Source organism: Pelophylax lessonae (genome assembly GCF_965119305.1).
Source record: "Pelophylax lessonae genome assembly, chromosome: 1".
NCBI lineage: Eukaryota > Metazoa > Chordata > Amphibia > Anura > Ranidae > Pelophylax > Pelophylax lessonae.
This window is the reverse complement of record NC_138768.1, coordinates 277,856,572-277,871,928: the sequence shown is the minus strand read 5'-3', so window position 1 is coordinate 277,871,928 and position 15,357 is coordinate 277,856,572. Positions and strand designations below refer to the sequence as shown.

Here is a 15,357-nt window from a genome sequence, read left to right as displayed (position 1 = left end):
GCCTTGATCATGTGATCAGCTGTGTCCAATCACAGCTGACCACATGTAAACAAACTTGCTGGTTATCAGCATTCCATTCATCGTGCTGTCACAGAGTGTGGAGAGGAGAGCCGGTAACCAGCAAGTGTGACAGGGAACATTTACACTGCTAATTTGTGAAGCCCCAACAGTGGCAATCGGTGCCACCTATTAATACAGCCTCATCAGTGTGCATCAGTGCAGCCTCACCAGTGCCCATCGGTGCAACATCACCAGTGCAGCCTCACCAGTGCCCACCAGTGCGGCCTCGTCAGTGCAGCCTCCTTAGCACCCATCAGTGAAGAAGAAAAATTACTTATTTGCAAAATTTTATAACCGAAACTAAGAAAAACATTTTTTTTTCAACATTTTCAGTATTTTTTCGTTTGTTTAGCAAAAAATAAAAAACCCAGTGGTGAATAAATACCACCAAAATAAAGCTTTCTTTGTGTGGGGAAAAATGATAAAAATTTCATATGGGTACAGTGCTGCATGATCACGCAATTGTCACTCGAAGTGCAACAGCAATGAAAGCTGAAAATTGGCCTGGGCAGGAAAGGGGTGAAAGTGTCCAGTATTGAAGTAGCTAGGGAAATCAACGTTTTCTGGCACAGCGTGGTGTACAGTATTAAGGTTATCGTCAATTCAGGACAGACCGTTAACAGCAGCAATAAACCCCCCACAAAAAAAAAAACAAAAGAACATAGGTGGTTTATTTTTTTTAACCCCTTTCCCTACGTCACACATTTGCAGCTCAGTGCCAATTCTGAGCCGTGACAATGTGACTCTAGTGCGTTTGCATGGGAGTGACATCAAAGCGGCACAGCCAATCAAGCAGCCAAAGAGCCAGAAAGCCGGAAGGAAGACTAGGAGAAGACGGCAGGGGCTGTCACCAACAGGAACACTGACAGTGCAGCGCTGGAAGGGATCAATAGCCAGGTAAGTCTGTCATAATGTGCTAATAGCTGTGCCTATTAGAACATTATAATTAAAAGCTCCTGGGGTCCAATAAAAAAAATTTTTTTAAAGATATAACTCCGCTTTAGGAGGGGGGTTCACCTGCCTGTCGGCGAAATCCTTAAAGGTGAGCATACAGTCCACTCTCATGGTTGTCTGCCTAGTCAGATGGATCACTGTTCCATTTGTGGCCCCAAATAATAAATTCTTTCTCAAAGGGAAAAAATTCCAAACCCACTCTCAAGTGAAGCTCAGGAACTTTAAGGCTGTTTACAGTTCTCACAAAGGAATGTAGACAAACACAGCCTGACATGAGGTAGACTGTTTGTACTCTGAATCAGAGGCAATGGGCACAGGACCAGCTTTACTAGTAAGATGTTCAGAGCCACACTCTGCATGGGATAGTGCTGCAGCGCACGTAGAAGCTCTGCCAACAGAATGTCCCAGTATTTCAGCAGCACCAAACGATTATGAGTTATAACAGCCTTTTTCAATCAGGGTGCCTTCAGATGTCTTCATGGATGACTTGGCAAAATACCTAGAAATTGCCCAAAAACTCTATACAAGCCAGCGGGGGAATCAAGCCTACCTATTAGTTACACAAAGCCACAGGTTTTCATTGTGCACCATTACAGCCTTCAGTGTCCTAACAACCAATGATGTCATGGGTTGATAAGAACCTCGGGCACCTCTCCTTTAACACCAGAGTCACATTGCCTGAGTGAGGGAGAGAAACGAGGGAGAAGAGGAACATTAGAATACTAATCAGTACCAGTGTGCAAAGATTTATTCGCTTTGAATAAGAATAAAACATGGCTAATGTTGGGTGTTCTATGCATGTGGATGTTGCTACATTATGCAAAATTTTCAGTTAAGTTTTTCAATTTTAGAATGGGGTGCCTCGAGATTTTGTGGAGTTTTAAAGGATGCTTTGACTGAAGAAAAGTTGAGAAACACTGAATTAGAATATAAGGCAGAAACCTCTTTGATAATAGGGGGCCCATGTTCCAGATTACATATGTTGGTTTCTTCTGGAGACATGCCATGCCAGATATATGCCACCTAAACAGCTAAGGAATCATGGGCTGTTGAATAGACCAGGAATCCATGTGGTGCATCAAAAGCAGGACCAGCAGCGGGAGGATTCTTACTTCAGGCTGAATGGAAGGAAAGAGGGCTTGGAGCTCCCATGCAGCGCTCAATACCTGAGTTTTAACCTTTACTGCGATAAACTTGCAGTGGTTGGAATTTCAAATCTTGCAGTGAGCAACTTCCCAATGCGCCAACCAAACCAGCCTTTTTCACTAAGTGAGTCTTCAAAGACAGGATCACACCTCAGGCTGTACCATGACTCTGATCCTGGAAAGTGTTCCATTGCCAATATCCACATTAGACCTAGGTCTAGAAAGTGACACGAAACATAGAACCCAATCACCAAAGGTCAAATTCAAGGCTAGCTCAGCATGTCCAGCCCAGCTGTATCTAGGTACAGCATCCAAAACTAGTGCTGGGGAGCTGCCAATCTAGATAGCTGCTGTGTAGAGACAAACTGAACTAGCAGTGCAACAAGGATTTTGACTGAGGTAACCAAGAAAAAATGCATTGAAGGTTTAAAAGCTACCAAAATTAGACATTTCATAGAAGAGATAAAGAACAAGCAATCCCTCCTGATCCACTTGCTTAATGCGGCCAAGATTTTCATCCCACAAAAATGGAAACACACTGACCATCTGTCAATTGGTGAATGGATAGTTGTGGTAAACAACATTATTTTTATGGAAACGTCTAACAGCGGCTATGAAACTTAGGGAGGCACAATTCTGTAAAATGTGGTATTATTGGCACAACTTTTAATGTTCACGAGACTATGCTTTGTAGCTGTCCTCTAAGGTCGTACAGGTCTGGCCCAGTAATGATTAGCTACTCTGTGCTTTTCTATGTGAGCATCAGTCCCTGTACCCCTATCCCCACTCTTCCTCTTTTTTTATTTTCTTCTTCTCTTCCCTTTTTTCTCACTCATTTATCCCTGATCCCCAAATCGATTATAATTTAGGTTAAAAAATGCTCTTTTGGCTTAAGCCTGCATTAGTCATACCCCTGCTTATGTACTTGTACTGTGTGGTCACGAATTATATATTCTTGGGGCCTTGCTTTGCACTACTGTTTTCCATGTTATCAGATCTCTAATGGTTTCAGAGACATACAAGAGGACACAGTTCCTGATATGCGCTGACTTTTTCATTGCTCTTACTGTTATGTACCTTATGACTGTCATTAATCCGCCACGTTTGGCAGACTACTTTCTGTTGTACTGTACTATGTGCTTTGCTGAAGACTGAAAGAAAAACTATAAATGAGAAAAAAAAGAAGTGATAAAAGGCATCCAACCTCCTAGGACAAACCGGAGGCATGCTGAGTAGAGGAGGAGTTATACGGGGAGTGAAATATATTTTTTTGCTGCTTTCCAGTGTCCCAACCTCCTGTAGGCAACAGTTCCTGAATTCCTGTGTTCCTCAATGGGCAATCAAGAAAAAACAAACCCAGATCAGTTCATCATTTTAACTCACCTGTGTACATAACCCAGCTGATGAACACTATGGGTAGCCAGAATTATTTCCGCTAGGTAAAACTGAGCCATACTTTCATCAAACTGCTCATCATAACGGTTTAATAAAGACAGCATATCTCCTCCTGGCTGATACTGCATGACCTGTGAAATATTTAAACAAATATTATCATGACTTGGAAAAAAATATTCAATGCTAGATTCACCAAGAATAAAAAATAAAGACAAAGGGTACTTATTACTGCCTCCAGGTTTCTGTTACATGTAATACTTGGTACACCATCCAATGCTAGTAGAAAAGCAAGGGTAAAACTAAAAATGTTGTATCGTAACACTACTTTTATTTCCACTGTAAACGTGTTATGGGTGATTGTACATTTATTTCTGAATAATACAATTAAACAAGCATTATCCTAAATTAGTGATATAGTTGGCTTAACCAAAACAGATTTTAGAGACCCACTAGTAGACTATAGGAACCAACATGCAGTATAAGAGCCCAGGGAAAACATACATTTATGAACTATGACTGAAGCTGCAAAAAGTAGACAGCTGTTATTAATAAGACAAACCAGCTACCCTTGTTGCCTTAATTGGTCCAGCTCTAAGATTAGAGCAAATTCACACTTAAGTGATCCCCTTGCGACAAGAAATTCACATGCGTTAACAAGTGTTGTGGTTAATCCATTCATTATTAATGAACTGACAAAACACTGCAACCAAAGATATACTTGACTCCTTTCTAGTAAAAGCAGTGCACTACTTGCACAGTATTTGAGTGCAAGGTGTTGGGGTGCTATTCACAATTAGTGGCACCACAAAGCACATTAAACAGGCGCATTGCGGTAACTTTCCCATTTTAGTGCTTATTACTCCAATCCCCAAGTATTTTTCTAAAACCCTAGGTAAATTGTGTATAGTTCAGCCATGTTAATATCGCATACATTTTCAGAAATGATACTGTTAGGTCATGATCAATAAGCTTTCCAGTAACATGATATGTCACTTACCAAATAAAGGTGCTCCTTATCTTGAAAGGCATAATGTAATGCAGGTATCCAAGGACTTGTGTGATTACTTAATATGCTTCGCTCTTCTTCAAAAAATGAAACCTAAAAAAGGTGACAGTTAATTTTGTCTGTGATACCTAGAAATCAACTAAGACTTCATATTTACTTGTTATTCATAATTAAAAAGTACACAAGAAAACTTAAACAGTAAGCTTAATTTTAACAACCATTATACTAGAGCTGCACGATTAATCGTATGAAAATCGCGATCTCGATTCACCCCCTCTGACGATCTAAACCTGACATATGCTCGATTCTTTGCATAGCTGAGGGAGCAGAGAAAACAGCTGTGGAAAACTCCCAGTAACTATAAACAAAATGATTACATTGTATCGTTCCTCCTGCAAACTCCTATCAGCATTTAAGTCTCCCAGTAACTATAAACAAAATTATTACATTGTATCTTTTCCTTCCCTCTGCCAGGGAGAAAGGAAGTTTAACCTCTTAAAGACTAGAACTTTTTCTGACACTTGTTGCTTGCAAGTTAAAATCATTTTTTTTTGCTAGAAAAGTACTTAGAACCCCCAAACATTTTATATATTTTTTTAGCAGAGACCCTACAGAATAAAATGGCGATTGTTGTAATATTTTATGTCACACTGTATTTGCGCAGCAGTCTTTCAAACGCAATTAATAAACTTTAATGAATAAAAAAAAAAAACGTAACAGTAAAGTTATCCCAATTTTTTTTTTGTTACACAGAGAATCGTGAGAGAATCGTGATCTTTATTCCAAGCTAAAAAATCGTGATTCTCATTTTGGCCAGAATCGTGCAGCTCTACATTATACCCAAGTTACATTACTGGTTTACATTAAAAAAAAAGATTTATTGAAATCATGGACATGGGGAAAATACAGGGTACCTCTCTTATGAACACCTCCCTAGGGTTAATACAATACATTCAAACTATTATATACTCTATTAACTGGACTAACTCCAAAAATAATTCAGTATTGTGGTAACCTACTACCTTCCTGAATTCCTGTCAATACCAAGTGCAGAATATTGGTTTTCCTTGGACCTTAACTTTTGAATCAGTTATTTCATTAGAAAAAACTTAAAGTGATTCCAAAGGTTAAAAAAAAAATAACAAACATGTTATACTTACTGTACCTGCTCTGCGCTTTTGCACAGAGCAACCCGATCCTCCTAGCTCCCCAAACAGAATGCATTAAGGTAAAAAAAAAAAACCTTCTTTCATTAGAAACACTTTAAGGATCTCCAAACCCTGTAACTTGAATTTGATGTTCCCACTATCAAAATCTTCTTTGATTATCAATACAGAGTCTCTAGTCAATAACTAAAATAGCTTGAAGTTCCACTCAAACAAACATCTCTGGAAAACTCTTATTTTCTCCTTATGACACCAAATTGATTTCCAAATACTATATCAAGCTCCTCCCTAAAAAAACATCCCATATCTCCCAAATTCACTACAAATGGCATGTTATTATACCACAATTGATGGAGAACTGGGAAGACACTGAGGAAACTTACATGACCTCAGTAAAGCTGTGCATAAATGGATAGAGTTTGGAACAAAAAGTCTAAGTAAAATTTGTACAAAAATTTTTAGAGCATTTGAATGTTGTTGGAAACATTTGATTTTGGAATGAATGGACTTTACCAAACAAAAACCACACAGGTTAGTAATCTGTTAGAGAAAAATCTTCCATTCTGTGCCTACAAATTTTCTCGTCACTGCCGTCAAAAATTAATGTTGATTTGACCCACTATTAGAAAAATGAACATACTTTCTTAGAACATTTTTTTTCCTAAGAACCTACATTTGAAATTCTACCCATCTATGGTACTTAAATTTAATGCAAAGTGTCCCTTGTGCTGGTGCCAGCTGTCATAATGGAAATCAGAAGTCCCTAGCCCCCTTCCCATACAAAGAAGCAGTTTTCAGATGCTGCTAAGGTTAATACCAGCGCTGGACCCGTAACAGGTATGTTAGAGTTTTAGAGTTTAATATTATTTTAAATGATAAAAGTCTCTGAAATACATATGTTATAATGCAATATGATAGTTTTTGAAGGTTACCTCATTATGGCATTGTGAAGGACAGAGAAGCCATTTTGCTATGTATGTATTTCTATTCTGAGTTTCTATGTCAGTATGTTTGGTGGAGTTTTGTGTCTTCACTATAGACTGAAACCATTTATGCAAGAGTGGGTGTTCCTTTTATATTTAGAATTACTACCATCTTGGGACACACTTTTTGCTGACATGATCTTTGCATATAGTATAAAATACAACTATATCTACAGATCAAGCAGAGATAAGAAAAGAACATCCTACACTCTGAAGACATGTAACACCTTTCTCTCTCTCCTTTTGATGCTTCTAATTTTTCTGTTTTGTTAGGTTTCGTATGTTTTGCTTTAAGTTAGCAAAATAAGCAACTTTCCTGAAGTATCGTCAGCTGAGAAGTCTAATTTGAACATTTTGGTGAAGAATATGGACCTGGATAAAGTATATTATATATCTGACTTTACCATCCGGCAACCGGGGGTGAGTTTTTTGTCTATTTTTCTCACCTAGTGACAGCTTGCGGTTCAGCAAGGAGAAGAAAAAAAAAAAAAGACCCAGCTTGTACAAGGTTGATTGACATTTATCATCTGGACAGTGTTCTTCAAGTATTTTTAGATCCGGGAGGACTTCCAGGTTAGGAAAGTGTGACACTGCGTACGTGAAGATTTCTGCCAATATAGTCCCTGCCAAAAGAAGTTGGTAGCCAGGACACGTAAGACGTTCTCACAGGATATTGGGTTGGAGGCCCGAGGACAGTGCTTTAAATGGGACTAAGACTTCACGTTATTTTTTAAAAAGCCCATCATTGTAGGAAACGAGGCAGATGTTCCCTTTGGGTGAGGCAAGTTTGGAAGTCGGATTCCGAATATTGAAGATGGAAGTGCAAGGACAAAAGAAAGAGTAAAAGAAAAAAGACACTACTCATCTCTTGTTCTTCTTTAAGTGCGCACAAGACTGTCATTCTTAACAGGGGTTAGTGTGTTTGTTCATATAAGCTAGATAAAATGGAATGGTTAACATCTCAAGCTCAGAAGTATAAACATGTCCCTGTACTATAGGAAATTGATACATTCCATGTATGGAATCCAGGCATGCAGTGGTTTTTGGGACAATGTCAGAGTGTAGATAAGTTCTTTAATGGACAAACAAGTAAGTTTAATGCTGCATGTAAATTGTTATCTTTTTATGAAGATTTAAGCGCTGAAAGCCACAAGAAAAACTGGATTTTTGTCTTACCGTAAAATCCTTTTCTTTGATGGACACCGCTTCATATCTTCATTGACAGTTGGGTTATGCTGCTCTTCCTAGGAGTAGGACACTAGGCAGAAAAGAGTTAACAAAGCTTGGCTACCCCCCCTTGAGAGTCCCAGGGGTAATACTCCCACTTCCTGCTATAGGATCTCAGTTTTGTAACCAGCAGTGTCATAAGAAGACATAACCCAACTCCACAGAGGGGTGGGTGCTGTGTCCGTCAATGAACAGCGAAAAGGATTTAACAGCAAGACAAAAATCCAGTTTTCTCTTTCGTTCATTGACGGACACAGCTTCATACCTTCATAGACAGTTGGGACGTCCCAAAGCAGTGTCATCATGAGGGAACCGAAATCCCAAAAGGGCTAAACATAGCCAACCAGGTAACCAAAGAGCTCAACCAGGAACAACTGAGGCTCACCTACTAGAAAAAAAACACACCTTCAGGAGGTCACAGCCTCTGCAAGACTTTGCAGCCAAAAGTAGCATCCGCAGATGCCAGGACATACGCCTTGTAAAACATGGTGAATGTATGTACAGACAACCAGGTAGTCGCCTTGCAAACCTGGACCACTGATGCCTGATGACCGAAAGCCCAAGAGGCGCTAAGCACCCTCGTAGAATGCGCCGCTAGGGAAAGGAGGTACCTGACACTTAATTGAATAGGCCTGCACCACCGTCTGCCTGATCCATCTGAAAATGGTCACAGCAGATGCAGCCTACCCCTTAATTGAACCATCCATAAGTATAAATAAGGAATCTGATTTGCGAATCTACTCAGTCACCGCTAGTTACACCTTGATGGCTCGAACCACATCCAGGGAATGTAAGGCAATCTCTTTTGGATGTTTTGGCTTAGGACACAGCGAAGGCAACACAATGTCCTCATTCAAATGGAAGCCCAAGACGACCTTAGGAAGAAATGACAGAGGGATGGAGAGCCACCTTGTCCCTGTGAACCACCAGGTAAGGCGGCCACAACAGGACAACGCAGCCAGTTCTGAAACCCTGTGCGCCAAAGTAATAGCCATCAAGAAGGCCACCTTCTGTGATAGAGTCAGTAGAGGAATCTCATGAATATTTTCAAATGGCGGTTTTTAACAAACCGACAGCACCAGATTAGGATCCCACGGAGGAGCCAAATGGCGAGCCCCCTGCACGAAAGTGTGAACCAAAGATTTTGCGACTAATGGGCATTGGAAAAAAATGGCTCAGGCTGAAATCTGGCCCTTGATGGTGCCCAGCGCGAAAGCTTATCTACATCACCTGGTAGAAACTCCAGCAGGCATGATACAGAAAAGGAACGGGGGAAAACCCTCCAAGACTCACACCAAGTGATGCACGTCTTTAAACCTGATAATAAATCTTCGGGGAGTAGGAATCACCAAATTCGACAACCCTCTATCCTTCAGTACCTGGCTTTCAATAGCCAGGCCGTTAAAGCCAGCGACTGTTAAAGAAGGATGGAAGATCAGTCCCTGAGACAAAAGATCTTCTCTGAGAGGGATCTGTCTAGGAGCATCGGCGACTAGTCTTACCAACCCCGCGTACCAGGACCGTCTAGGCCAGTCCAGGGCCACCAGAATGACTGTAATCCCTTCTGCCTCGATTCTGCGCAGACATCTTGGCAGAAGCTGTAAGGAGGAAAGGCATATATTACACGATACTGGCCCCAAGGTGCCACCAGTGCGTCTGCGGCGTCTGCCAAAAGATCTCGATGACTTTGCCACAAACCTCTGAACCTTCCGGTTGAGACAAGAAGCAAGTAGGTCCACATCAGGAGTCCCCCACCGGAGACACAGTCGTTGAAACACCTCCGGACTCAGGACCTGTCGACTGAGGTAGTCTGCCTGCCAATTTTCCACACCTGGAATGTGCACAGCAGAGAGGGCTGAACTAATCGTTCTGCCCACCTGACAATGCCAGTCACTTCTTTGGCCGCAAGGACACTCTTTGTGTCCCCTTGATGATTGACGTATGCCACAGCCGTGGCATTGTCCGATTGAATCCTTAACGGACACCCCTCTGTCCTCTGAGATAGACAAAGTCTGATCGCCCGAATTTCCAGGATGTGGATCTGCAGATCGGACTCCTCCCGAGTCCAAAAACCCTGGGTCGAGTGCGTGCCCAAGGTACCTTCCCACCCGAACAAGCTGGCGTCCGTGGAGATCACTGTCCAGTACAGGGGAAGAAAGGATTTTCCCTGTCGAAGCGCCAGGGAACGGAGCCACCACAGTAAGGCCCTCATACTCTGGTTTAACCAGATCAGATTGTCCATGGACCAAGGATTCTTGTCCCATTTGGCCAGAATCTCCCTTGGCAGAGTTCTGGTGTGAAACTGAGCAAACAGAAGCTCCTCGAAGGTGGAGACCATCAACCCCAGCACTTGCATACAAGTCCTGAGAGATGACCGGCGGTTGGACAACAGGAGCTGAATCGCACGCTGCAACTTCTGCAGTTTCTCCTCCGGAAGAAACACTCGAGCCGAGGCTGAATCCAATGTCAGACCCAGGTACTCCAACCTGTTGGATGGGATCAGAACTGATTTCTGAAAATTCAGCGTCCAGCCGAACTCTTGTAAGGTTCGCACAGTGATGTCCAAGTCGTCCTGTAGGACGGAACGAAACTCTGCTCGCAGAAGGAGATTGTCCAGGTACCCCAGTACCGCAATCCCTCTCTATCTGAGCAAGGCAAGCAGTGGGGCCAACACTTTTGTGAACACCCGAGGAGAGAGCAAGGGGTAACGCCACAAATTGATAGTGCTTCTCGCCTATGGTGAAGCGAAGAAAATGTTGATGCCCAACATAAATTGGGATATCAAGGTAAGCGTCCTTGATATCGATAGAGGCTAAAAAATCCCCTTGATAAAGGAAAGCCACTACGGTGCGAAAGGACTCCATTGTGAATTTTTGAACCCGCACAAAGCGGTTAAGGGCCTTGAGGTCCAAGATTGGAGGGACCTTGCCCTCCTTTCTGGGAACAGTAAAAAATTTTGAGTAAAACCCCTGAAAACGTTCCAACTCTGAAACTGGTACAATAACCCCTTGAGAGAGCAAATCTTCTACCGCTCCCATAAGACCCTGCAACCAATGCGGGGTAGGTGCAGGTTCGAAGGAAAAAACCTAGCCTGAGGTAAGTTCCAAAACTCGATCTTGTAACCTGACTGGATCAATTTGTGAACCCATTTGTCTTGAACTAAAGAAGTCCATGGGTTCGGAAAGAAACAAAGACGTCCCCCCTCCTCATGTACGGGTGAGGGCATCTCCTCAGGCAGAGGAGGACGCATCTGCGGGGTGGGCGGAAATCGCTTTTGACTTACCAACCCAAGGTCTCTTGGAACCGCCCGAGAAGGCACGGGAGGGTTTTGCACCCATATCCTGCGCAGGACGAAAGGGCTGCTTGTGGGCGGAGAAGACAGGACCACGTTTGCCACAAGGCTCTCTGCTTTTCGTACCCTGTGGAAGCAGGATGCTCTTACCTCTCGTGAGACCTTTTATGATCTCTTCCATTGAGACTCCGAACAGACGATCCCCCACGAAGGGAAGAACTGTCAGCATCTTTTTGGAAGCTTGGTCCGCAGACCAGCATTTCAGCCAAATCATGCGGCGAAGAATCACCGCAGTCACAGACGCCCTGCAGGCTAACTGGAGAGCATCCAGCGACGCATCACAGATATACTGCAACCCCTGCATGAGCTGGTCCGCCAATTCTGCCAGCATAAGGGGATATTGACCCCCCCCTTCCAAATCCTGGCGCAGAAATCTTGCCCATTACGTTATTTTCTGAGAGACCAAGGTAATGGTGAACACCGGTCTCAAAATAGAACCTTTCACAGTGAAAAGTTGGCAGACCAGAGACTCAGTCTTCCTGTCTACAGGGTCTTTAAAAGACAGAGCGTCCTCCACTGGTAAGCAAGGTAGCCTTATTTAGCCTGGAAACCTGAGAATCTACCACTGGTGGGACTGTCAGTTTCTTTAAGAGGGACTTCTCAAAAAAGGATACCTCCTACCAAAATGCTTAGGTTTTTCATCCATGCGTTTCGGAGAACCCCACTGACTAGCGACAATCTCGTCAAAATAGGCGGGAAAGGGGAACACCTTAGTCGCCTTGGAAGGTCTGCCGGTACCAAATTGCATTTTTAAAGTTTCCCGCACTGACAAAATTAGTGCCTCCACAAGTGCTTTTTCTTGCGCAGATGTAGTGGAAGAAGGCTCATCCTTCATTGTCTAATCACTCGAAGTGCGTGGACGCAGACCCCGTGGGGTTACTTGCGTCCGCAGCGGCCATGCATGCCTCAGAATCTGACGAAGCAGAGGAAGCTGGTGAAGGCAGAGGGCACTTTTAACATGTCTCTTCGGAAGCGTCATATCCACTTTTGATACCAGTGACTGCAGAACCGCCGTCATGGCCGCCAGGGCAGACGGAGATTCAGAAGGTCCTGCAGCCCCAGAGTGGGTCAGGTGGTGACACTTGCTCTAGGGGCTCCATAGAAAACACCTGGGGACTGTTAGTGTTTGCACAAAATCTTTAAAAAAAAAAAATAAAAAAAAACGCTGCAAAATTGCACCACCGCTGTAGTAATGGTACTTCAGGTCCCAGCACACTGCTATAGCAGGAGGAGGAATCACATACAACCCCAGGGACTCACCATCACTGTATGCAGGGAGAGAGGGAAGAGCCAAGCTGCATGCTCAACGCCATTAAGGAAAGAAAAGGAAACGGCCGTGTCACTGCTAGAGGCCCACTGCCGAGCACTGCTTCTGTGGCTACAAGAAAATGGCTGCCCATAGACTACAATAGGAAACTACGAAAAAAATGGCCACCGGGCTACACAAACATGGCCGTCGAGCTCCCATAAAGTCAGCTATAGGAAAATAGTGATTTCACGCGCCAGGGGCGTGGCTCACTGGACCCCAGGAACACAACAGGTATTTCAGGCAGCAAGAGGGGGCCTAGCTAGGGACCCCCCTACCAGGACATATCACACTGTACCACAAAAGGAGCCGCTACAGCGTGCTCCCACCCCCCTTTCAGCCACAGCTCCCTACACACCCCACACTACCAGTACAGCCACTGGGATCAGTGGAACGGGGGGGGGGATTCAGCACAGGTGACCCTCTATGAGGATGGGGTGCCAGTAGAGTCGGAAGGGCACAGGAGGGACCGACCAACCCGGCAAAAGGGGCCCGTGTCCACCCGGAATTTCCCAGAGGAGAAGGGGGGACACTACTCACCAAACCTTCTAAACTATGCGGGCACCACTCCGGGCAGATCACCTCCCCATCTTGGAATGAGGGGTGCTGCGGGCCATAGGTACATAGCGACTCAGGCCGCGACCCGGTCGTGTGCGTCCTCCCGAGGCGTTTCTCTAGCCAGCCAGCCCCTGTCCTGTGGGGCTATGTCGCCACCAACCAAGCGCGGAGCTACGGTCTGCACACCCTCGCTGTCCGGACTGGGGGGACCGGCAGTTGATTGTAGTTCTTACAGGAACAGACTTGATTGTAGAAAAAAAAAAACACAAAGGAAAAAATGCTAGGACCAAAGATCTCAGCAAGGAGCTAGGTCCTTACTTCTGACTAGGCAGAAAAAAACTGAGATCCTACAGCAGGAAGTGGGAGTATACACCCCGGGACTCTCTAGGGGGGTAGTCGAGCTTTGTTATCTTTTTTTGCGCCTAGTGTCCTACTCCTAGGAAGAGCAGCATAACCCAACTGTCAATGAAGATATGACGCTGTATCTGTCAATGAACGAAAGAGAAATATGTGCTTTTACATGTGGTCATTCCAAACACATACAAGGGGCAGAGCAAAGCTTACAGGTGAATCCATTATTGAGATTGTGGAAAGAACTATATGCAAATTAGATAAATGGAAAAGAACTTGGTGTTTAGTGTTTAACAACAATCCTACAGATGAGGTTGCAGGAAACAATAGGTTAATGATTGAGCAACTTTTACAAAAGGTTCCAAACTTGGATTTGGTTAATAAATTAAAGGTAGTAGATTGTCCCAACTTACTTGAGGCTACCCAGCAAATGTTAAAACGTAAAATGCTTTGCGCAACCTGAAGTTTCAAAAAGTCAACTGTTAAAAGTCTTTGCCATAAGCATTTCTGGTAACAGTAAAAACTCTGGTTGTGGGAGGAGTCTTTCTCAGGCAATTGGCCAATTGCAGTTCATTGGCAGGCCCCAGTCTCAGTTTCACAAGAAAATCAGTCTCCAAACAATTTCTTTGTTTTTGCCAAAATCAGGAAATTCATATTAAAAAGCAGTGTACATGTTTTTTTTGCAGATGTACAATCAAAATCTTTCAAAATGATAAATTCGATAAAACGAGATGGGTACCAACAGTATATTGGGATACAAAGTGCGACAGCTATGACTGACAGTAATAGATTATCTTCTGCACTCTCTAAAAAGAATGTGAAATTTAAGGCATGTACAATCAGTCCTTACAGAGAAGCAAAGATCCAGTTACACAAACTAGCTAGCTATCCCATGACAGTTTTCATTTCTTCTGTGGCTCAGAGAAAGACAGATTTTTGTGTCAACCCTTCCAGATACATGGAAGAGAGTCCATGGACGAAAAGAAAAAAAAACGATTTAAAAAAGGTATCATTACCTAATAATGTAACTGTCTTAATGTCTTAAGAAGATCTTTAGGCCTTATCAACTTTTCTCGAGAAACCGTTAAGATTTTTGAGTAAATCTCAATGAATTATGGAGGCTTACTGAGGATATAGGGCAAACATTTTTAATAATACGGTAGGAGAGGACTTGTATACAATCATTTGAAGATCTAAAGAAAGCCCTTATAAATTCAGTATTTCTGATTAATGTAGATCCCTCTCAACCATTTTATATTCTAGTGTATGTAGGTGATGAGATAATTTTATCAGTACTTTGACAAAAATGTGTTAAGAGAGCATTCGACAATGCTACAGGTCAGACACATTGTGGGCTTTGCGAACACCTCACGTTACACTAAAATGTGTTATTACAAAGCAAGGGTTGTTATGTCACAAAGATTTGGCTAGTGACAATTGGCTAAGAGAAAGGCTTGTCAGTTGAAATGAGAGAGAAAAATTTCTTAGCTCGAATGATGCAATGTGGGAGACAGAGACACAGTTGTGTAATTGAACATGAAAAAGTCACCCTTCACCTTTTAGTGGACATTTGTCGGGAATAACGTTCCTGTGCCTATATAGATGTATCCAGATATTGGCAAAATGGAGCGTATGTGATGGGATTTGCTGTTTGTATTCCAGATCAGCAACTTTTGTTACACTATAAGCTTCCTAGATATATGTCTGCACAAAGAGCTGAAACTGAGGCTGCCTTGTGTTGGTTTTGCAGTCAGAGTGACAGTGCAAATGTGGTTCATTCACTCACACTTTAGGTTTTTATATCATCCATGAGAGGCATGGTTGGTTCTCAAAAATAATCCACTTCAACATGAT

General features: G+C 43.0%; 1 protein-coding gene across 2 annotated transcripts in view; it reads right to left on the bottom strand.

Annotated features, from left to right (window-relative positions):
• The window catches only part of CIT (citron rho-interacting serine/threonine kinase), a 429,539-nt gene that overhangs the window by 341,286 nt on the left and 72,896 nt on the right, over window positions 1-15,357 (bottom strand). For both annotated transcript variants that reach the window (XM_082258872.1, XM_082258873.1), the window contains exons 5-6: window positions 4,552-4,653; window positions 3,543-3,685 (exon numbers count right to left, since the gene is read on the bottom strand). In XM_082258872.1, the coding sequence (XP_082114998.1) occupies window positions 3,543-3,685; window positions 4,552-4,653 (245 nt within the window). The remainder of the gene's footprint in view (window positions 1-3,542; window positions 3,686-4,551; window positions 4,654-15,357) is intronic.